Genomic DNA, 25,336 nt, shown 5'->3' with positions numbered 1-25,336 from the left:
TAATCATCAAATTTATTTCTATTTATCAATGCAAACATTTTTTTGTAATTGTTATTATATGGAATAAGTGCTGTAATAATTAAGAATCGTAAAAATTGGTGCAAACAGTAAATAAATTATTTTTTTACTACAATTTAGGAAAGATAAATTAAAAAAAAATCAATGGTTCAATTAGAAGACAAATAGCAAAGTTATATTCACTCACAACTTTGACTCAAAAAAAATACTTTAAAAAAATGTGAGATAACGGTGTTGTGAAGCTTAATAAAAAATACTTAAAAAAAATCAAAAATGCTAGTGCAAAAACTACGTTTAAAGTGTTTTGATCGCTGAAGGGCAGGGCTACGTTAAAAATGTGCCTCAGGTAGCTGAAAATAATTCATCGAGGCAACATATTTGAATATTATGAGGCCCGATGGCTGTGGCGGTTGGTCCAGCCCAAGTCAATCACCATCTCCTCCGCCTGCTCCGCCGCCGCCACTGCTCACCAGGACCAGATCGACCAGGAGCACATGCTCCAGGTGCCGATGCCAGAGGAACGGCAGCTTGGGCAGAGCAGAGAGAGGGCAGATGGAGACGCAGAACACATATCCGACAGTCATACCAGGTGAGAAAAAGATTAATAAAATCGAATTATACAAGTTGACTCAAACTGCTAAACCAACAAGTCTCAAAAAAATATTTGGTCCAAAATTATCGATACAGAAACCCTAAGCTTACCGATTCTTCATGAATAATAAATAAACTTTTACGAGAGCTCCACATTGTCAAAATAACACACAAAGTTTTATGAATTACCGGCCAAATTCGTGCTAAGATTCAACGCCACTCAAAAGAGTTTAAGAGATTTTTATAACAAAAGGCATAAAACTTTTTTATCTTTTTTATTTATTGCGTAATAAAACGACCTGATCTGAAACACTTTAGTACGGTCGCATGGCCAAATCTGCTACCAGAGGAAATATTGGAATGTAAATCATTCTTAGGAATAGAATAATAGAAAAAGAAAAAGTTATTTATAATCTCATTCTAATGGCGATTTTAATTTTTACTTAAAGAATCAATTAAAACCATACCTTGATTCTGTAACTAAACGTCAACTATGCACGAACGTAACAAGTTTTCTTAATTATGTTCCTGTATTATACATTTTTTACCGATTTAAGAAATTTTGATTGATTTCTGCACTATCAATATTCTTTAACCGTCATGTACCACTTGGACCACCATACAATTTTACAATTTTTAAAATTCTCAAACTAACCCAATCTTACACAAAAAATAATTTTAAATACCTTTCGGAAAATGCATCGTTAGTCTTAACTCAAATGAAATGTCCATAAAACTTGATACTAAGATTGTTATTCAATTTCAAAAATATTTCTCTTAATAAGAATACAATTAAAAGTAATGATAAGCAAATGATTGCAGAAACTTCACTATTCAGTATGCCAAATTTTGGCTATATTTAAGTTTTAGACCAAGTTGTTCATAATATTTTAAATGGCGAGATTCTATTACGAGATTAATATGAAATTAATATCAGAACATGTTCTACGTAACAATATTGATTTGAGAGATTAAGAAAAAAATTTAATCAAAATGACTTACCTTGATATCAGTAGAAATCCGACTCTTAGTGCACTCTTAAGCACTTATTCGTATTTAACACGCTGAGGATGGATGAACTCACTAAACACTTATTCACATTTAACACTTTGAAATCTGAAACCAAAAAAATCATTTACATTATTACTTTTGTCATAATCCAATCCTAGAATAGCATTATGCTTACTTAACCAGTGATTTTTTATTTGTCTTTTGTTAGAACATATAAAACTCTGGTTTAGAAACAAACAGTCTTCAATTTTCAAAATTTCCATAGCAAAAGTACCTAATAAAAAAGTACAAAAGTCTGCATGTACGCCTCGAAAAAGTGCAAATACCGTTCTATCTGGAGTTAATAATATATAATTAAGTAATAATAATAATATGATATATTCTAAACTTAAGATCGAAATGCTGCCTTATGCCAAATAAGAAGTGTATAGGCCGTTCGTACCGAAGGTTTTAACTCAATATTATGATGCAATCTGTCCATCTATGATAAAAATTAAACCCTTAATATGTAATATTAAATTATCAAAAATGAAATACAAGTAAATCGACAATGTTCTAGTTCTATTCATTGTAGTTCTTGTCCAAAATTCAGACACAAACAAATATGACCTTGACATGCTGAAATATGCTCATGAAATGCAGTATGCAACATTATATGCAAGCAAGCCTGTGCCTTTCCTACTGTAAAAATGTTATTTTACCTAACTTTTTGTTCTGAATATTATCTGTATTATTCACTCAGCAAAAACGATTTATAATACATAATTACTAGGATTACAAACGATACAATCCAACCGAAATCTAATCCAAAACCATCCAATATATAATTTATATTTATAGGACAAATGTGAAAGATCTTATTTAACTCTAAATCTTTGTTTAAAATATCAAAAACATTAATTAGATTTTGTTAGTAACAAGTTAATTGAAATCGCGTATGCAAATAGCATGAATTATCAACCTAGTCGGTTCTGATATTATGCACTTTTTTATGCATTAATTTCAATTCAATTCAATTCAATTTGCTAATTTTGTGTTTTCTCGACGTTTTAAGTCATTCTGAATCCAATCCAATGATTTTGTGATCTTTTGGTTACGTTTTCCCTAAAACGGCTGCACCGATTTCAAAAATGTATAAGATATTCAATGAAAGTATTCAAGCATTCACGTCGGCTAGTTTCTCGATACGGTCGGCAGAGCCGTTTCTTCAAAATTATCAGAAGAGTGAAAAATTTGTCCATCGCGTTTTAGCCATTATAATACTATGTTTAGGATATTATTTGGGAATCGCGCTGATTAGTTTTGGACAAAGATCGGCCAGGCCGCTTTTTCGTGAATTCGAATTTTAATGCCATATGTCTTAAACAATCTATCGAAAATAACTAAAATGTTTGGATTTTTTTTACAAAATTGAATAACCTGCAATATTTTCGAAAATTACAAGCAGCAGCCCTAAAACAACTCGATATACTTATAAATCCCTCATGAATTAATATATAAATTCCTTAACAAATATTTACACGAGTCGGGAAGTTCACGCAACTTGCCTTAAGGATAATGCCCCTTGCACCTAATTTGAATTATAATGTCCTATGTTCTTAACAATCTATCGAAAATAACTAAAATGTTTGATTTTTTTACAAAATTAAATAGCCTGCAATAGTTTTACAAATTATAACAGCAATCGTATAGCAACTCGGTATACTTATAAGTCACTCATGAATTAATATATAAATTCCTTAATAAATATTTACACAAGTCGAAAAGTTCATGCAACTTGCCTTAAGGGAAAATGCCCCTTACACCTAGTTTGAATTATAATGTCCTATGTCCTAAACAATCTATCGGAAATAACTAACATGTTTGATTCATTTTACAAAATTGAATAATCTGTAATATTTTCGCAAATTACAGCAACAACCTTATAGCAAATAGGTATCCTTATAAATCACTCATGGATTAATATAGAAATTTCTTAATGATTATTTGCACATGTCGGAAAGGTTAGGCAACTTGCCTTGAGGCAAAATTTCCCTTACACCTAATTCGAATTTTAATGTCACATGTCTTAAACAATCTATCGGATATAACTCAAAAGTTTGATTGTTTTTATAAAATTGAATAACCTGCAATATTTTCGCAAATTACAGCAGCAGCCCTAAATCACTCATGAATTAATATAGAATTATTTTAATCTTTACACAAGTCAAGTACGCAATTTGTCTTGAGGAAAAATGCCTCTTACACCTAATTCGAAATTTAATGTCCTATGTCCTAAACAAACTATCAAAAATAAGTAAAACGTTTGATTTTTTTTTACGTAATTGAATAACCTGCAATATTTTCGAAAATTACAGCTTAAATAATCACTTATCAATTAATATATAAAGTACTAGATCATTATTTACACGTGTCGCAAAGTTCGCGCAACTTGCCTTAAGGCAAAATGCCCCTTACGCCTAGTTTGTATTATAATGTCTGAATATTTCCTACTCATGCAAAAACGACTTTAGTACTAAACAATGATTTTTTTGAAGAAATTTAATTCAGCATAATATATTGCATATATAGTATATGCATGCGTATACATATTATGTATAAGCATGCATAAATGTAATACAAATATGCAAAAGCATTTAATTTAATCTACGTTTCAAAAATAATAATTTTAACTAGGGTTATAATTTTTCTTGTTTTAAATTCATTAAAAACACTCCTTGATACCATGTGTAACTAACCAAGTTGGAACTAGTTACCTAATATTTGTATCATTTATCTAAATTGATATTCACGCAAACCACGTGTCAGACATATTGTGAAGCATAAAAGTTCTACGTGTATATTATCACGAGTAATTCCTATATATTTATATATCTAATAATAGTATCATTTTGCTTGATACCCAATATATTATAATTATTATAAAACAAATCCTAATTGTAATCTAATAAATTGTACGTACTGTAAGAAATGTGTATTACTACTTCGTATTGCAATGTCGATCTCATGCATGACCTTGAACAATGGCATAATTTCACTCCCGAGGACATGGTAAACACGTCCTTCTCGACCGAACGACCGAAGGAAACTAAAGGTGACGAATAATTGTTCATAGTTGATATTTTGGCAGCACTTGACAATTCATGCAACAGTGTAATCCTTTGACAATTGCCGGCAATTTTGAATTCTTAATTCTTCATATTATGATATGTCCTTACGCATATTAGAATTTTATTAGGTGGTTGTTTAACATAAATATAGTATTTATCTAATTAGTATCTATTTAGTGATACTTAGATAAATTATTAAAGGATTATGTATTTTCAAAACAATATTTTAATGTGCAAAAAATTGAAACACCATATAACAAGTACTGTAGAAGAATGATGTTTGATTTCCATATTATTTCCAAAATTTTCTTTAGATAATATAAACGCCATTTGCAAAATTTAAATTGTATCAGTTTTATTCTTAATTTTCTGTAGGTAAATTTGGCATATCCAGTTTAAAAGTTGAAATATATTTACATCTGTTAAGTTAATTATTTGTGTGATAATAAATATTCCTTAAAATAATCTTTCTTAATTATATTATATATATATATATATATATATATATATATATATAAATATATTACTATTTGTTCCGGTTGTTTAATTTTGTATAAACTATTTAATTACCAATAAATTGTTGTCGGTAAACTTAATGATTTATATATAATAAAATATTTCCTTATTTAAATTGTTTTCGAATTTTTCACATTATCATTTTTGAAAAAAAAACGTACTTATACGGATATACGTAAGAGTATAATCTTATTCATATTATTACTATAATAGAATGTTCGTGTCAAAATTATAATACGTACTAAATCATTAATAATATTTGCGAGAGTGTGAAAAACTTGATATACCTAGTAATTAAAGAAAAGTGTTGGATTATCAATCCGATATTTCCATGTAATATAAACATTGTTTTCAGAGTTTTAAGTATAATTTTTATTTCATCAGTTTTATTCGTAGTTTTTTATAAATTTATTACACACAATTTTTAAAGTTAAATTATTTTTACTTCTATGAGTATTTTAATTTTGTAATTATAATTACATATTTTTAGCAAAAGATACGTATATTATGAATATATCCTTGCCTCATTATAATTATATAAGTTCATTTTTTAGGTTATGATATGATATTTTGTTTAATTATTTTACCAATATTGTAGAAGAAAGTGTGTATATAATATATATGTATATTCTTGTGCATATTATAATAATACTTATAATAGTGCATATTATAATAATATTAATAATATTTTTTATTATAACAGTGATTACCCAATCAATAGCTATTTAGTATAACTTGTAAGATACAAAAGAAAATTTCAAATTCGATATAACAAGTAATGGATATTATTTATAATTTTCGAGATCATATTTTATTTAGTTAAGTTAAACACTGATGAATTTAAAATAATATTTTATTCATTTTGTTCATAGTTCGCAACAAATTTAGCACATCATATTAGAAACTTAAATTATATTTATAATTTCAACGCAATTAATTATTATTATTTATAATTTTAATGCAGCGAAACTATAAAAACATACTTCATGTGATAATTAAAGTAGCACACATATAAAGTTACACAGTAATTATGTAAAATTATAATTAAACTTATTACATTATTAAACATTATGAATAATTTAAATATCAAAATTGCATATCATTGAATTTTCTAATATATTATTATAAATGTCTGGAATCTTGGGCAAAAGAGATAGTACAGATGATGGATGGAACTATATCAATGTACTTCCTACAAAATATTGGACTACTTCCCACAAAATATATATACATCTACAAATATATTTTTGTATATATATATAAATATATATATATATATATATATATATATATATATATATAAATATTTTTTAAATTTTTAGATGTCCCAGTCACCTGAGATTTGAAGTCCTAAACTTTAAAATGTTTTGAACTTGAATTTAATTAATTATTCACTAACATAAGTATTATAATCAAAGAAATAGATATAAAGCACCTGAAGATTTGAAAATGAACATATAATTAAATATTAAAAAAAAAAATGATGGGAAATTTTGATAACACCAACAGGGTGCGCCATTTATATGTGGTCAATGAAAATGTTGAATAACAATTTTGGATGAATTTAGATAAACGTTCTTTATTAATTTAAAGCCTTACCATTTTTTCCACCTATTTTCGAGAAACAACATCTATCAACGGACCCTTTTCATTGCACAAACAAAACTTCGCTTTTTCCATTGACCACATATTAATGGTGCACAATGTATTAGCCGTTTATTGAAAAAAATAATATAGCTATTCTAATACCATTTCTAATTTTACGTGATAAAAACTAAATATTAAACCAACATTCCAACATTCTAATTTTAAGTGATAAAAACGAAATACTAAGCGAAATAATAAAGAAAAATGTAATGTAATCACCTTTGAAAATTACATCGGAGAGGGAGGTGTATAATAAGATATCACGTGTATGGATTTTTTACACAATTTTTTTTTAATCCAAACATTTTCAAAAAAAAAATCAAATATTGTACAATTTTTTCTCGTAACTAAAAATACACGTGATGTTTGGTGGAGGAGAATGGGTAGTTTTAAATATCACCACTTATCACCATGCAAGAAGGAGGCGGGTCCCCAAATCTTCAAGAAGTAATCGATCACGTGATTAATGGACGCCCCCTAACCTGTTTAGTTTTTATTTATGTAAATTCAGATAAATCCAATATTATCTGAAATAATAATAAACCATCTCACTACATATTAAATGTAGGCATTCTTCTAAATAAAAAGAAATTATAATAATAATTTATGACATAAAATTGGGACAACTGATTAGATTTCTTATTAATAAAACAAGCGGAGTTAGTTAAAAAAATCATCACGACATCTTGTAGAACTCCGAAGCTGTAATCTATTCTCAATTACTATAAAAAAAATCTAAAATACTATATCAACCAAATTATTTTTTTCCAGCTATAACCAGAGCCCTCGAAGACGACGAATCGACCTGCCGAGCCTTATGCGAGCGAGATCTGCGTTCCCTGCACCGCAACGTACCAGCCCTGCTGCGTGCAGACCTAGATACCGGTGCTATCAGGCAACACTTCTATCCAGAAGGAGGATGGGGCTGGTTGGTATGCGGAGCAGCATTTTTGGCCCACGTGCTCTGCGCCGGATTGCAACTGTCGTACGGCTACATAGGGATGCATGCTGATAGACATGTTCGGTCTGATACAGGTGATAGAATAGATTCAGATACATTTTATATAGATTTATAGATGTGTGTAGAGAGATGGAATTCAGAGTCGAACATCAAATAAAACAGTCATTAAACCCTGTCAAAAATTAGTCTATTTTTGTATTGTCTCCAATATTATCTCCAATTACTTGCATACTATTTCCCATAAGGTAAGTTATTGTAATCATTCAAAAATCAAGCTCTTTAAAAATCAAGTTTTAAAGGTTTCTGAACATACACAGTGTGTGTATATGTATGTAATTTTTTGTACACGTTTTTTGGCGCAAAAATCAACTAATTTAAATAATTCAATAAACGATCGATTTGCATTGAAGGGGAGATATGTTGATTAGTTTTCCGGCAAAGGCATGTCTAGCCGTTTTGGAGTTAACGCAAAGAAAGAAATAGAATTCGACTTTTTTTAGAAAACAAACCAAATGATTCAAAAACAATTCAAATCGTAATAATGAGGAGAAGTGGTGATTAGTTTTTTGCAAAGACAGCTCTAGCCGTTTCAGAGATACGAAGCTCAATGTGTAAAAAATGGCCGTTTTTGAGTGAACTAAGCATCCGATTATAAGTAAGTGTTCGATATAAGTAAGCTTTAGAATCTGAGCTAAAATTTGAATTTAAATCTGAATCATTTTTGATATCGAAAAAAAAACTATGGAAATTTTGAAATATTTTTTTTTCTTTTCCCGAAAATCTGATCGTTTTCTTCACATGGTCAATAGAAGCTAAAAGTTTTTTAAATCAATCAAATCGTTCACTCAAAAACTACAATTTGTAGCACATTTAGTAGCTCCGTTTTTCCAAAAAGGGCTGAACCTGTCTTAGCCAAAAACGAATCATCACTTCTCCCCATCAATACGAATTGAACGTTTTCTGAATCAATCAAATCGGATGATCTGTTCGCTCAAAAACTCAATTTCTATTTTCTGCATTCTTTGCTCTATATCTCCAAAACGACTAGACCTGCCTTTGCCGAAAACTAATCAGCACGATTATTCATCAGTAGGAATCGATTTTTTTTAATTATTTGTATCGGTTGATCCTTGCACCCAAAATTATAAACGAAATTTTGTATCCATTATTACATGCATTTTTCCTAAGGTATGGAGAATGTTCAAAAATCTTCGAAATCTGAAAATATGCAAACATTTTATTTTTTTATTTATGAACGATTACTATAATATAACTTACGGAAGTTAATAATTGGAAAAATTCTCATGAATGAATAAAGCTTCCAAATCTATACAAGCATTTTGAATATTATTTTGGAGAGTCTGTGAGTTAAATGTTAGCTCTAACATCTGAATTTTTATACCTAAATTTAAATAAAAGGATTGTAATATAATATTTTAAGCTATTTCTAAATTACGTGGTACTAAATTTTTGTATATCTAACCAAATTTTAATAGAAGATGTAATAATGAGTTGAAAGTTATTCCAGTTCTAAAATATTTCGTATGTGTATGATCAAACTGACTGAATCGAATTTAATTATATCTTGAATAATTTGCTAATTTTACTTTAGGTAGTAGGTTCAAGTCAAATTCAGAATAAGTAACAAATATTGAAATATATGTTTATTTAGGACTAAATCATTATGTTCTTATTTCTTCATTTCGAATATACCTTATGATTTCAGCATGGTTAGGACCTCTGAGTTGTGCAGTATCTTTACTGGTATCACCTCTGGTGGTTGCAGTTTGCAGACGTAAATCTACCAGGTTGACAGCAGTTCTTGGAGGACTTGTAGCTGCACTGGCATGCCTTTTCGCATCATTTGCGACAAAACTGCATCAACTTGCACTAAGCTACGGTAATAAAATATAATATTACAAATAATATATTTATTTCAGTTTTGCTAAAAAATTTCATGTTTTAGTCGAGGATTTTCATAATGTACAAGTATATAAACTTTTATTACACAAAATTTTTATTATTCAGCTATCTTTCCCTCAGTGTGCACTTCGAATAGTAATTGTTATATATTCTGGTTTGTATGCAAATTCGTGGTACTATGTATAAATGCATTTGCTCTCTGCGGTCACATGCTGCGATAATATTCTACTCAATTGCTTTGAATTCACAGCTGCCCAACTATAAGGAATACAAAGCACTGACTTTGAGATTATTCCAAATGCAGGAGTATAAAAGTCAGAATAATTCGCAAAAGTAAGATATCTACAGACAGAACAAACACACGAAACGCATGAAAGATTCATTTGATTCAAAAAGTCTTGCAGACTTGAGTTCAAATATTTAAATACTTGTTCGCCTTCTTTTTAAAATGAGGAAAAATGTATAATTTTGCTTTGACTCCGGTAACTTATATAACAATAATATTAGGTTTCAAACTAAGTAAGTGCGGATTTGTTGTTAGAAAATCGAAGACATTTTTTATGGAACTAAATAACAGGATTCTGGAATATAGTGGATATTTTGGTCAATGACTTTGTGTTTGCTTTCAAGCAATTAGTACAATTTGACATCTTTCATAAAACTTCTATTGTATCGTTGAAAATTGAAGGAGTTTTATAATGATCGAAACAAAAAATATTAAGAAGGTGCGAGGTCTGGACCAAGGTCCAGAAATTTATGTCAGTTAGCCAAATTTGTGTGATGTCAAAAATAGTTTTCAATTGATAATTCGACTTTTCTTTTATTCTACTTTATTGCGTTAATTTAGTTAGTTTTTTAATGCAGAAATCAGAATTGATTGGTTGGCTTGTAAGAGTAAAAGTAGACAATTTATTACCAACTTCAACTGTATGACCAGTGCATTTCTCATCTTTAAGTGAAAAATAACCAGGACAAAAATTAGCAAACCACTTTTAACGCTGCCGATTTTTTAAGACTTCGTCACCATAAACAGCTCATAACTTTCTATGAGCTTAAGATGCCTTTTCACCCTTGCAAAAACAAAAAAGCAAGATATGACAAAAATTTTCGATTAAGAAAATTATAATAGTGTGATTTCACAGCATAATTTCACATTAATGTTGAATACTAATGTTAATTTTTCAGGTGTGATGTTAGGCGTAGGTGCAGGAATGGTTCGTGAAAGTGCACTTCTAATGCTGGGCCAATATTTTAGAAGACGTCGCGAATTTGTCGAAATGGTTGCCATGGCAGGAGGAGGAGTTGGAGTTGCATTATTTTCGGTTGTAAATCGAGAAGCTGTCGGGTGAGATTTTTTTCAAGCATTACATTATAAATATTACTAAAACTCTTCTCGAGTAGTGGTGGAGAGATATAGTACAGGCTCTTGTCTGCCAACAAACAAACAAAAATTTACAAAATATCACTAATTATACTCCTTTAGTTTTGAATATAATAATTGTAAATTTTATCAAGATATAACTAAGGAAAAATGTATTCTAAAATTCGATGTAAAATGTAATATGCATCGAATAAGTATGCCAAGAATTTTGTATTGGGCTGACTGTGGTGTCGGAGTGGTCCATTGTGCGACCTCGCGATTCCACGACTTCGGATTCTCGCATAGAAATTTAAGCTATTGGAATTGGGGCCGACAATAATGCGCCGATGATGAAATGGCTCACATGAATAGCAGGAATTGCTTTTGATCAGGTATTGGGAAAGTAAATTGCACGGAGGCTGAAGATTTTTTAAATCTGGATTACTTAACTATCATATACATTTATATATATATATATATATATATATATATATATATATATATATATTTAATCAAAAGTCTGAACAACGATAATCTCCAATTCAATTTACCAAGTTTAGTTGCGCATTTTTTTTCTCCAGAACGCAGTATGCAATTGCAGATACGATTTCAATTTATATTTTGTAGAAGTAGTTATGAACAATGTAACACAAGTAATGTAGCTTAAGTATTTTCTGATTAATTTGTATCATATATAAGTAACATCTGAAAGCTTTAACGAAGGATTCAATAAAATGATAAATTTTACTTAATTTCTACAGACGGTAATAGGTGCAGAATTTTGTGTTTATATGAGTATACTCCTCGTCATGCATACATCTCTTTGATAATTTGCTATTTGGAATGTAATTTTTTGAAAAGATAAACAAAACATATTCTCAAATTTGTAGATATTTAGAATAATTCGAGGTATGCTAGTATAATAATCCAGTCTGCTAAAAATTATTTAGCACGATTTCTAAATATCTTTCTAACTTGTTCTAGATTTTCAAAACATGTATTGATTTCCCGTAGGGTAAGTAATCTTCGGGAATTCGAAAATAAAAATCTTGTGTTTCTTTAGGTTTAAAGCTTTCTAAACACTTTGACGTACTTTAGGAAAAAACGGATTCATGTGTGCGTGTGTCTTTTGTGTGGATACAATTTTTACAAAAAGTGCAGAAAACACAAATCAAGTTTTTAAAAACACAAACTGTCCGATTCGAATGATCAAAAAATATTAAATTCGCAATAATGGAGAGTCGTGGTAATTAGTTTTTAGCAAGAGCAAGTCCAGCCGTTTCGGAGATACGCAGCTAAAAATCGTAGTTAAGAGAACGAAGCATCGAATTTATATAATTCAAAATTCTAAAGTTGACATTAAGAAGTAAGTTTTTGAAAAAGGCAATTTAAAAAAAAATTGAATATTGAAAATGATTCAAATATGAAATGTAATTTTTGGTTAAAAATTCACAAAATTACCCAGACTAAGCCCAATCTAAGTGACGACTTGGTACAAATATTTTCGCATAAGCTTTTTCAAATTTGTTTAAATTATTCGCAACTATTTTTTTAAATTGAATTAGAAATGAAAAGACGGTTGTTAATGTTCCTGGAAACTTCGAGATAATTTTATTTATGATTTTCATTTGATTTGCTCACAGTCTTGATTCTTTGATAACAAAATACCAAAAATAATGTAAGTTACAGTATGTATAATGATCCATTTAGAAACATTTAAAATTCCTCGAATATTTCATTACCGTACGGGAAGTTCCAGCAATTGACTCAAGACACAATGCCATACTCCACTATTTTAATTTTTTTATGCTTTCATATCTTTCAAGTCTCCACTGCATTTTCACAAATTCACCTTCAGTAATTTATATCAATTTATACAATTGTCCCAAAAGCAATTTATAATATTTGGTCATGTCGAATGGTGAGTGGCTTCTATCAATAATTAACCCTAATTCGACGTGAAACATTTGCAAAATAGCACCCCCAAAGCTACCCACATAAATTTATTATATTAATTTTGGAAACAGCGGTACAGAATGATTAATTGCATTAATAGTCATATGATGCATGCGATTCGATACTGTATTTATGCCGAACACTAGGTCGTATTTCATTAGATCGATTGACAATATTGCAAGTATACGAAATACTGGTATATTTTGAGAAATGAATGAAAATTCTCATAAATAATGAATTAAAGTATTCTACGAATATTACTTTACTAACTGTTATAATTGGCTTTTTAATGAGCATCGATATTATAATTTTTTAATTGGTGGCAACCCAAACTGCTGTCTCAATGTAACGAATTTTTTATTTGCGCATTAATTTCAGCTAAGGATTATTTCGCAAGAAAATATATTTCTATTCATATTTCGTAGTGAAAAACGATGTTTATACTACTTGACATCAGGCTGGCCGAGCCAGGTTTCAGACGTGGAACTTCTGATTAAAACTGCATAGATTTAACCACTCGAACTCGTATAAAAATAATCAAAACGAATTTGATTAAAAAAAATCACTAAATCACAATCGTTAAAATATATATACGAATAAAATGCAGTTGATATTAAGGGACCGATTCAGCGGCATAACAGAAAATGTTATGGCAAGGCTATGTTTCTGAACTTTCCATACAAAATATTGTGAAGATACAAAATCTAACCTAGAAACCGCACAAATGTCAAAAAAACGATTAGATAACAGGGTATTTCTGACCTAGCTTCATAACATGCGAGTCACGTTGCAGTTTATGTGTAAAACGCCTGAATGTACAGCAAATACATGATATTTTGATAGTATTCAGTATGATTCAGTTGCATAATTTATAAAAGCTGGAGCGTAATATGGCCTTGCCATAACACTTATCTGTTATGCGGCAATATCGGTCCCTAAGTAATTTTGGCAGTAAAACTAAAAAAGCAGAGTTTTGAAAAGTTATGCAGAAGTGAGGCTTTTAGCTGGTATTTGTTTAGAACACGTATATAATAAATAAATTTTTCCTGTATTATTTACATTTGAGTTTCTAGTGAATAAATTTTTATCCGAATACAAATTTTATTTATTTTTTGTTATCACATAAGCCAATAATTGGGTTGACTACCAAAAATTTTAATTGAATATAATTGCATATAAATTATCACTTATAAATGTTCACTAAAAATTATTTTATTAATTTTATTTTAATTATTGAAACGCTTTCAAATTCCAAAATATTCGCTAATACGAATTACAATTATTTATGAAATTTGTGTTAACAATTCGTTTATATGAATATAAAATGTAGACAAAATTCCTGAATAAAACTTTATTTAATTTCCCCAATTATTTAATTAAACAACAATGTGATTTGTCGATATTTAATTGCACTTTGTGTAATGAAAATTTAAAGCGCTTTTTAATCAATCACAAATTAATACCAATTTCTATGTATTTATAAATGCATAATGTAAATCACAATTAGATGATAATTCATTAGCTAAAATGTTTTATTATCTGACAACTTGGTGAAATAGTCAGTTGTCAATTTGCATTATTGTTCAATAACTGTGGTATATATTTATTGATGTAATTCATAGTGTAACAATGCAAAATTGAAAATATTTCATTTGAAAATAATAATATTTATATTTATCATTATTAAAATTTACGTGAGTTTGGTTTAATTAAATTTCACGTAATCTATATATCATTGTTTATTTAATATACATTAATTTTATGAAGTCGTTATTTGAAATCATAATTTTAAGCATTAAATGAAATTGAGCTTTATTATAAATTGTTAACAGTATTTTTACAGTTTGAAATAAATAATAAATTCTCGCAACGGCGAATTAAATTATTTCAGTAATTAAGTCATTTTATTTTGCTTTTCTCTCGAAATTAAATTGCGTATTTTGCTGTTTTTCATGCGATAACGAATTATACAGAGAAATGCTATAATTAGGGAAAAATAATTTCCATTGTTCTATTAAAGCTTATTACGAGCGGTTTATTTCAGAGATGCATTTTAAATTATAATTTCTGTATTTATATAAAAATTATATAGGTCGGTTTTTGGGAGAATATTATGAAATTCGAAAACCGGTTATTTACATAAAATATTTTTTCTATTAAATGACAAATTTAGCCAAATATAGTAGATCAGTGGAAAAATTGTTGCAAATCGATAGACATTCTATTTTTTTAAATCATAATATTCTTGACAGATGTCTTGAAGATGAGTCGCACATCCAAAACGTCGTTAATTTCATCAGTTAAAAACGTTAAAATCTTCTTAAAAATATTATATTTTTGAGTACATAATTCGGATATAAGCAATATAATATTTTTGAGGTAAAACTTCTTTAGGTGCGACTATGGTGTAAATCCGTACACATGCAACGGAAGTGCGTTACGGCAGATAAGATAAGATAAGAGTCGAGAACGAATGATTTGTCATTGGCTCTCGATGATATCATTTCTATACGGGTCGATTGTGATTAGTCGTCGCGTATGTGAATAGAGATCAGTCGTTGTATGCGTACCGGCATCAACGTTGTATGCGTACCGATATCAACAAGCAAATCGGCATTGATAAACATTTTAAACTTACATCGTAGTACAAATCTTGATTTAATGAAAAATGCCTGAATCAGAAGAATATTTTACCCTGTTCCTTGAAAATAATAAAACAAGTTAAATATTTGTGCCGTGTACTAAACGTAAGATTATTGTTTCTATAATTCTTTAAAGTTATTAAAATGGAAAATATTTTTAGGCAAGACAGATATTAGAGCTGTTCAAAGAATGAGATTATATTGCCAGCGAAAAAGTAAAAAAAATACCACCAGTCAATGACTGTATGTTAATTTTAATTACATGAAGTTCTTCAAATACAATTACATGATGAGTGAAGTTGCGAAAACAATATTTGTTTAGGCGTTGTTTAACATAATCCACCGTGTGAACAAATATTATAGAATTTATTAATCAGCAATTACTTCATTTCTCTAATGAAGGTTCATTTCTAAATGCTAATTACAATGACAAACCGATCATGCCATATTTGAAGTATGACTTTAATTACATTATTGTTTTTAAATATTATACATATTTTTATTGCTATTATAAATATATAATTTATAATTTATCATTATATTTTTTTAATAATTTTATTTGAACAGCGATCAGAACTTTATCATTACATAAATGTCTATAATGATTAACACTAATAACTGTTACCATATTACTAATAAACATTCTTCAAAATTGTTATATGATGTATTCATTTTAACTTAAATGCCATCTTGTACAGTAGCAAATAAGTTTTACTTCAATCGCGTGTGAACCTTACGCGCACTCTTTTTTTTAGAAAACTGTTTGGTATTTTATTGCCATTTTTCATTCATTACTCGAAGCTTAACACTATATATACTTATATATAAATTATATAACATAATTTTATTACTTATTTTTTCCTACTGTGTTCTACCTTTACCTTACTCTCTGCAGGCATCTAGGATGGAGATTGGGTATGCAGGTAGTGACTTTATTGGTGTCTTTGTGCTTCTTTTTGGGTCTCCTATACAGATCTGCATCTCTATATCATCCTCAAAGAAGAGCCATTGTTCATCTGAAAAACCAACGAAAGAAAGTAAGTGAAATTTCTATAAAAATAGATAACTGAACGAAACCGACGTAAAACCTTGGGATTATAAAGTAAGATCAGGCGCGGGCAAGGATTTAGACTCAAAATTGAAAATTTGTAAAATATTTACTATACTAACGGCTTGTAAAATAAATAAATAAATGCATTATAAATACTGTAACTTTCATTATTCGTATTTTATAGACAAAATATAAGAGCTTATAAATTGGACGACAACGTCCAGATTTTTTCATGCATATGAAAAGTAAATAAATAAAACTTAATCATGCGGAGTTAGAGTAAATGACCTCATTTATTGTTTTAATGAAGGTCCTTATCTCATATTTCTAAGAATTAAATAAACCGAATTGCAAAGTTAAAGATATTTATTTGAAGTATATAACTGAGCTTTAGAACTTTCTTCTAAAAATAGTTTTTAGAGTTTTTTAATAAAAAAAATGACCCCAAAAACTAATCGCTTCTTTACACTGTCAACAAAAGCATGATTTTTGAATCATTGAAAATTTGTATCCAAACACACACACACATATATACATCCATTTTTTAACTTCCCGTAGGTTAAGTTATTGTAATCGTCCAAAAATCGAAATTGAAAATTTTTGCATTTCTCGACGTTTTGAAGGTTTCTGAACGTTTTGGCATACCTCAGAAAAAATGGATGTGTGTGTGTATGTATGGATACAATTTTTTGTCCACGGCGCACGGATCGACCGATTTGAATGGTTCAAAAAACATTCGATTCTTGTTGATAGACAGATGTGCTGATTAGTCCAGGCAGATCCAGCCGTTTCGGAGATATGAAGCAAAAAGTGCAGAAAATAGAAATCGAGTTTCTGAGAAAACGAAGCATCCGATTTGAATGATCTAAAAAACATTCAATTAGTTATGATTGGGAGAAGTGGTTATTACTTTTTGGCAAAGGCAGGTCAAGCCATTTCGAAGATACACGGCTAAATGTGCAAAAAAGGCAGTTTTTGAGAGAACTATGCATCCGATTTGAATGATTTAGAGAACTTTCTGCTTGTGATTTGATTGATTTTGGAAAAAAAAAATTGTTTCAAATTTTTTGTTTTAAAAATATTTTTTTTTGTAAATCGAAAAAAATTCAAATTTTATTTTTAATTGTCACTAAAGTTCTAAAATACTTTGAACAAATAATTTCAACTTTGCAATTTAGTTTATATAATTCTTATGAATATTGGACAATGTTACAATATTAATAATAATCTGTTTGAAAACATTTAATATTCCTTGAACACTTTTTACGGTACGGGAAGTTCCAGCAATTTGCCTTGAGGCACGATGACATACACCCAACTAGTTTTCTAAGGAATGCCAACATGTTCAGAAACCTTTAAAACGTAAAGATATGCAAAAAATTCCATTGCAGATTTTTTGGACAATTGCAAGAACTCATCCTACGGGAAGTTAATAATATTTAAATGAAAACTATCTCGTGATTGAGTATAGTTAACTGTAATTCTAATAATTCCAACTGTTCTTATACTTGTTGCTCTGCTTGAAATTTCTCTCAGGGCTTACATTTTCAAATACCCTGATATATTCCACACAAATAAACCACGGATAGAATACGGGAAATCTATTTTCCATTCGGATTTCCATTCGATTTCCATGGGTCTAGCGACGGAATGCATTTTCCATGATTAACCTTAAGAAGATAATGCATCTCTTAGTTCTGTTACAAATACTTGGAGAAGTTTAAAGATTTCATTATTCTAATGTAGCGGTAATTTAAATAAGGGAATAGTAGAATAAATGCATTAGCGGTGAATTTATTTCTGATTACTTAAGAAGGTAATTGAACTTGTATAAGAATGATGATAAATTTTGATTACTATTATTTTCAATTAGTTGATATTTTATGTGTGAAGCTTGAAATTATTTATAACAATTTTATATTTCAGATGAAAGAAAAGAAAACACACCAAACAAAGCCTAAGGCATCTCTAATTGATTTTTCGTCCTTACGATGCCCTACAGTTAGAAGTTTGATGATTTCTGCTGCAGCGTGTGCAGCAGGGACATATTCTCCTGTTTTTTATATTGTAAGTAAATCATTATAATTTTTCAAAATATATTTCGGATTACCATCTGTCATACTAAGATATTTAGTTTTAACTTCCCGAAGGAGAAGTTTATTATGGTTTCATCAAAAAATCCGACACGCTAATTTTATGTTTTCTCGACGTTTCAAGCCATTCTGAATCGAATGAGACTAAATTTGGAAGAAGTGTGTGTGTGAACAGATTTTTCTGAGTTTTCGCGACGATCAGCCGAACGGTTTTTTTGTAAATTGCAGAAAAGTGAAAAATTATTCGTCCACGTTTTAGCCCGCAATTCTGAATCGATTTTGAAAATTCAAAAACCGATCGATAGATATTGGTTAGGAATCGTGCTGATTAGTTTTTGGTAAATATCAGCCGGACCGTTTTCTTGTAATAAAGTTTTTTTAAAAAAAATTGAGACGATTTTTATGATTTTTTTTGATGGTAGATACTATAGTCTTCTACTTGATCATACTAAAATATTACGGCCCTACGACAAGCCGTTTAATTTTAGAAAATTTTCAAAGGTTGCGAAAATTAGTATCGTTTTTTTTTGGTATTTGTCAACATTAAATCTTTGATCGACGTTTTCTCAAAAACGCCTGAACCGATTTCAGAAATTTAAAAGGCATTTGATGTATCTCAATGAGTACTATCGTTTGGCGGTTTTGAGACGATCTGCCGAGCCGCTTCTTAGTAATTGAGTGAAAAGTGAATAGTTTTTGTCCACGTTTGAGCCAAATTTTCTGACTTGATTATAAAAATTCAAAAATTATTCGAAGAATTTTATTTTCAAACCGTGCTGATTAGTTTTGGGTGAAGATCGGCCGAGCCGTTTCTTCGTAATTAACTGTTGAAATTATTTTTGATGAAATTCTTTATGTTGATAGACATCGTGACCCTAAAAAACATGCTAAAATTTTACGGCCCTTAAAAACTCATAAAAGTTTAAAAATGAAAGAGCATATCAAAGTTTGTGATGTGATGAGTTAAAAAAACTTGAATATCACAAATTTAAAAGCCAGTTTTTTGATTTAGCGGAAAAATAATTCCACAAAACTTATCTAGATATGTAAAAAATGTTACCATTTTTTTAAATCATTAAATAATATCAGGGACTACGTACATGATATACATAATCATGCAGTTGAAAATTTTATCTAAATGTCTAAATCTCAAATTCGTTTGATTAAGTCAATTATTACACATTTCGGGAAGTTTGTGGAACTTGCCTCAAGGCAAAATGCCTCTTTCAACTAGTTATATGCTTTTTTTCTAAATGGATGGCAACCCATTGTACATGTACAATCCTACTATGATTAATTATCTGTATTCGAACATATAACAAATAGTCGAAATATTTGTTGACATATTATTATACAGCTACATCCATTGATGATTTTCACTTATTTGTTCTTAAGTGTTCACTATTAGTAATTGAGCCTAAATTTTGTACAGAATTGTAAATTTTCTCAATAGTCCATAGTATATGTTTTACAGTATAAATTAATTGCAATTTTTCTTTTTGTGCAAACAGCGATACTTTATCACATTTATTTACCCCAAGTCGTTGTTGCCCTAAATACCTCTTATACAAATAATATTTCGTAATACGCACATTTTATATCTGATTACATCGCACACAGTATATTTCACGCGATTTTTAAATCTTTTATTTATGACGCAAAAAAATACAAAAGTACGCTTTTGCTCCAAAGTTTACGGCCACATTATTTCTGTGGAAAATTGTGATGAAATATTGAGCAATGTATTGCCATAAATATGCGAAATATTCCGCGAATAAGATACTTTTAGGGAAGTGTTTGGTGAGTTTGCAGATCATCAGTTCAGAATAATATATATATATATATATATATATATATATATATATATATATATATATATATATATATAATAACATTACTTGTTTATTTTCTCTAATTACACTCTCTATAGTATTTATCTATATATGTCTCTATTTGTCTCTCACAATATATAATCTACTATTTTGCTATTATTTATATATGTCAATACATATTATTCACTTTATGCTTTCCATAAAGATCTAAATTACAAATGTTTCGAGACAATGATTTGTCTCATCATCACACCTTAACATTTACACTGTATTTGTATTAATTTAATAGTCAAAAACCATTACTAAATCCCAAAATTAGAGACCAAATGCAGTTTGTATTGGGAAGTAGTATGAAAAATTAACTGTTTAGATTGTGATTCTTCTTATATTGGTCACACTTGTCAAAATTTAGAGACGAGACTTAGCTTAAATTGCAATGCCAAAAAATAGGCAATAAAAATTTGTGCAATTGTTGATCATACTAACATCATGGACTCGCAAGGCTAAGTTTCAAACAAGATGGGTATGTGACGTCACATGTCTGAGCAAATATAGCCGACGACAATCGCGGACTCTCCCAATTAATTAAATGTCATATGTCATATTTTTTATTTTAATAATATAATGGAAATTGTGATGGCTGAAAGTTTTGTAAGAAATGATATTGATGATATCGATAAATCCAGCTGTTAAAATCGGTTTATATATTATAAGGCCTATGTTAGGCACGTAACATATGACATTCGATCAAATGGGAGAGGACGCGATTGTCGTCGGCAATGTTCGTTCAGACATGTGACGTCACATACCCTTTTATGATTGAGCACTATATACAACTGAAAACATTTGAAGACTAGCAGTCCATGTAGTGTAATTGTCTTCGAACCAAAATCGTGCGTCAACTAGAACTAGTTTCGATGTAAAACATAATTATTTTATATTTTAATTGAATTTTTCTTAGTATTTATCTAAAATACACGTATAAATTCGACTTTTACAGGCATACGTATTTATCCGCCCTAAAATGGTATTCGCACAGAACAGTGCAAATCCTCTCTCATCTCGTGGGATTTAAGACTCAAACAAGCTTTTCGAGCCTTTTTAGGGCTGAGATTCTCAAAGCGAGCAAAATATAAAATACAAGCGGATTAATATTTTTATATACCATGGATATACACTTTACTTGTATATATTTCAACTATGCAATCAATCTTTGTTACTCTGTGTTAATAAATTACAACTAAAATACATATGCCTGATATTTAGACAATATATGAATGGGTGGCACGGTGTCATAAATACTATTAAAAGTCATGAATTTATATTAATTTGGACAGCTATATATGAAATTTTCGTGTCATGTTGTTAGTGGCAATATTACACCGAAATGGTTCAACCTATTTTTATAAAATTTTATAATCACTCTCAGTGAAAATCGTATAACATCTATTTTTGAAGTGAAACTTCTTTAGGCGTGACTAGGGTGTGAATTCGTACAAATGCAACGGAAGTGCGTAACGGCAGATAAGATAAGATAAAAGTCGACTGCCAATGATTCGTCATTCGCTCTCGATGATATCATTTCTATACGGGTCGATTGTGATTTGTCATCGTGTATGTGAATAGAGATCTGTCGTTGTATGCGTACCGGCGTCAACGCTGTATGTGTACCGATATCAACAAGGAAATGGGCATAGATAAATAAACATTTCAAAGTTACATCGTAAGACTAAAATTTATTTGATTAAAAATGCCTGAATCAGAAGAATATTTTATTCTGTCTCCCGTAAAATCACGAAAATAATAAAACAAATGTAGTATTTGTGCCGTGTATGAAATATAAGTTTATTGAAATAATTTCTATATTATTCGTAGTTTCTATAAATTTTTGAAGTTATTGAAATGGAAAATATTTTTTAAGCAAACCAAATATTACAGCTGTTCAAAAAATGAGATTATATCGCAAGTGAAAAAGTAAACAAAAATACCATCAGTCAATGAAAGTATGTTAATTTTAATTACAGGAAGTTCTTCAAACACAATTACATGATGCGTGAAGTTGCAAAAACAATATTTATTTAGGCGTTGTTTAACATAATCTAACACAATAAATTTAAAAAATAACATAATAAATCAGCAATTACTTCATTTCTGAAAAATCTGAAGACACAATCATTTTTAAGGAGAAAATGCGTACCATATAAATAGATCAAATCGCTTCCAAATTATACTTAAATTGATTCTCCTTTAAGATAAGTTTAGAAATCTGTGAGCACTAAGGTCTAAGGATTTCATTTGTTAACCCTATATTCGTTCCTTCGTAGCCTTCATGTTATCTGCAAACAATTCGACGTCGAATAGGATTTACAAGAAAGGGTAAACTGACGCATCTGGTTTCTTCTCTTTGTGGAGAAAATGTGCGTATTAAAAGACGCTTTTTCCGCTTTTCATATGACAATAGACAAGCTACGGCTTTGCACAGAAAACGGCTGATAGAAAACGCTAAAAATAGTCGATTTGTTTGTCGGTAATAGACCGAGCGTTGGGCGAGATATTTGACATGAATAACTAGTTATAAGTAACATTTTGCCTCAAAGCAAAAAGTAAGCAGTATCATTCCCAACCAATATTTTTCAAATAGTTTATAAAATTTTTAAAATCGCTTTTTTTAACTTCCCGCAGGGAAACCTTCTGAACATTTTGGCATACCTTAGAAAAAATGGTTGTGTGTGCGTGTGCGTGTATGTATGTATGTTTGAATACAAATTTTCGTCGACGATTTCGGGAACGCAATTTGATATTTCGTCTTTATGCAGTTAAAGCAGTACGATTGCTTTGAAAAAAAGTTCAGAGTTTCCAAATAAATGATTTAAGATAGAATGATTTAATATGGTTCGAAATTCTATTAAAAATCATTAATCAACTTTTATTGATCATTATTATTGATTATTTTTAATTACTCGAATTTTGAATTGCGGTACGGAAAGTTCCAGCAATTTGCCTTAAGGCACGATGCCCTAATTGCCTTTTAAGACAGAATTCCACTTACAGCTAGTTTGGAAAATTTTCGACTTTTTTGATAAAAAATGAAATGGCTTGGCTGATTGTCTCACAAAACTGACTAACGCTAGTACTCAATTCAAATGTCAAAAATGAACAGAGACTCATATCTTTTCTAAATTTAGTCTCATTCGATTCAGAATGACTCGAAACGTCAAAATACAAAAAATTAGCAAATCAGACTTTTTTTCGAGAACGTAAACTTCTCCTTCGAGATAAAATATGATAGACAATTTTGATGAAAATGTTCAGCGTTGACAAATAGAAATCTATAGGACAGACTTGGTAAATAAGAATTTAGCGCATTAGTCACATCTAATCTCATGAGATTGAAAATTATTAATTAAAATCCGCCATCATCTCATAAGCTCTTAGAGAGCAGTCATTTGCAACTGACATCATCCAAACCTCTCTCTGCCGTGTCAATTATTACAACATTTACGTCAAATAAACTGACATAGTAAGTGTATTCAAATTACTGCCGGAATATATAAATCTTGGAGGAGGCATCACATACCTTAATTTGCATTTTGTGTCTGCACAAGTAACGAAGTTACTGCAACCCAAAAGAGAGGAATAGAGAGCTCGTCAGAACGCACATTCGAGTCGAGAGCAAACAAACAAAGATACAAAATGCATGCAACGTGACGCAGAAGACACTTTAGACATGAAATGCGGATACGATACGATATACAGAGAGGAATAAATTATAACGTACGAATTAATGAATATTCAATTTAAATTTAGATGAAAGCATCTTTTAGTACTTCGGATTTCGTATGGGATTTATTTTATTATGATAGAACGTGCTGCCAAGACTGCTGTAAATTTTGTATTTTGGGTACGGCATTTCTAGAATTGCACATCAATAAACATATGGATGTTATTAATGTAAGGAAAGCGTTCATTTCATTTCTCTACAATATTAAATCTAATCATGTATCATGTATTTTAACCAATTAGCAGTGGCGCTCACATCTAACAGTGTGTATAGTCTGAATCGAGCTCATGACAAGTATATTCGTCGCGAAGCATATTGCGCTAGTACTATATCTATATCTTATACTAGTAATATATCTGATTAAATATTAAAAAACTCGATCCCTATATTTTACTTATTTTTTAACTTAGCCATATGTTACATACGTATTACAAACAGTTTAAATTGAATTTGAATGAAAGCGAAATTCAATGAAATATCATACAGATATACTTATCAGCGGAAGAAGCAAAGACACGAGCGCATTAGAGATAAGAGAATGACGAAAGCGGGAGTGGGCTCCTGATACATGAAACATTTTAATAATTTTCGTAAGTCCGAGGATCCGAATTGGAAATCAATTGTAGGTCATATAGCGAGATATAACGCCATATAATTATTTTAATACTCGTATGCTTTCCTGGTTAAAACTGCCGAAAACTCAAAAATGAAGCTGATCAAATGCACTAAAAATTTTTTGATGAAAAAGTCTTATCATCTCGGATTTCGATTAAACTCATAGTGTCTATTAAACTCACACTTGGTCTATTAGTTTTCGAGATATTCGCATTTGAAATTTTGCAGT

At 29.6% G+C, this 25,336-nt stretch overlaps 1 protein-coding gene across 1 annotated transcript; it reads left to right on the top strand.

Moving 5' to 3' along the window:
• The first annotated feature begins 405 nt into the window (after positions 1 to 405).
• Positions 406 to 25,057, top strand: LOC113367588 (monocarboxylate transporter 12-like). Its single transcript, XM_026609182.1, has 7 exons — positions 406 to 607; positions 7,665 to 7,922; positions 9,563 to 9,754; positions 10,963 to 11,122; positions 16,631 to 16,772; positions 18,713 to 18,853; positions 24,992 to 25,057. The coding sequence occupies exons 1-7, from the start codon at positions 406 to 408 to the stop codon at positions 25,055 to 25,057; spliced, it is 1,161 nt and encodes a 386-aa protein (XP_026464967.1).
• The last annotated feature ends 279 nt before the right edge of the window (positions 25,058 to 25,336 follow it).

This window comes from Ctenocephalides felis, unplaced genomic scaffold (assembly GCF_003426905.1).
Source record: "Ctenocephalides felis isolate EL2017-DRISC unplaced genomic scaffold, ASM342690v1 CF-g0.4_SCAFFOLD_01170, whole genome shotgun sequence".
Classification (NCBI taxonomy): Eukaryota; Metazoa; Arthropoda; class Insecta; order Siphonaptera; family Pulicidae; genus Ctenocephalides; species Ctenocephalides felis.
Note: the sequence above shows the minus strand (reverse complement) of the source record. Positions and strands in the feature narration are given on the sequence as shown.

Coding starts and splice junctions, on each gene's coding strand:
- LOC113367588 (XM_026609182.1), top strand. CDS start 406: ATGAGGCCCGATGGCTGTGGCGGTTGGTCCAGCCCAAGTCAATCACCA. Junction 608..7,664: donor ATATCCGACAGTCATACCAG/GTGAGAAAAAGA, acceptor ATTTTTTTCCAG/CTATAACCAGAGCCCTCGAA. Junction 7,923..9,562: donor TGATAGACATGTTCGGTCTG/ATACAGGTGATA, acceptor CTTCATTTCGAA/TATACCTTATGATTTCAGCA.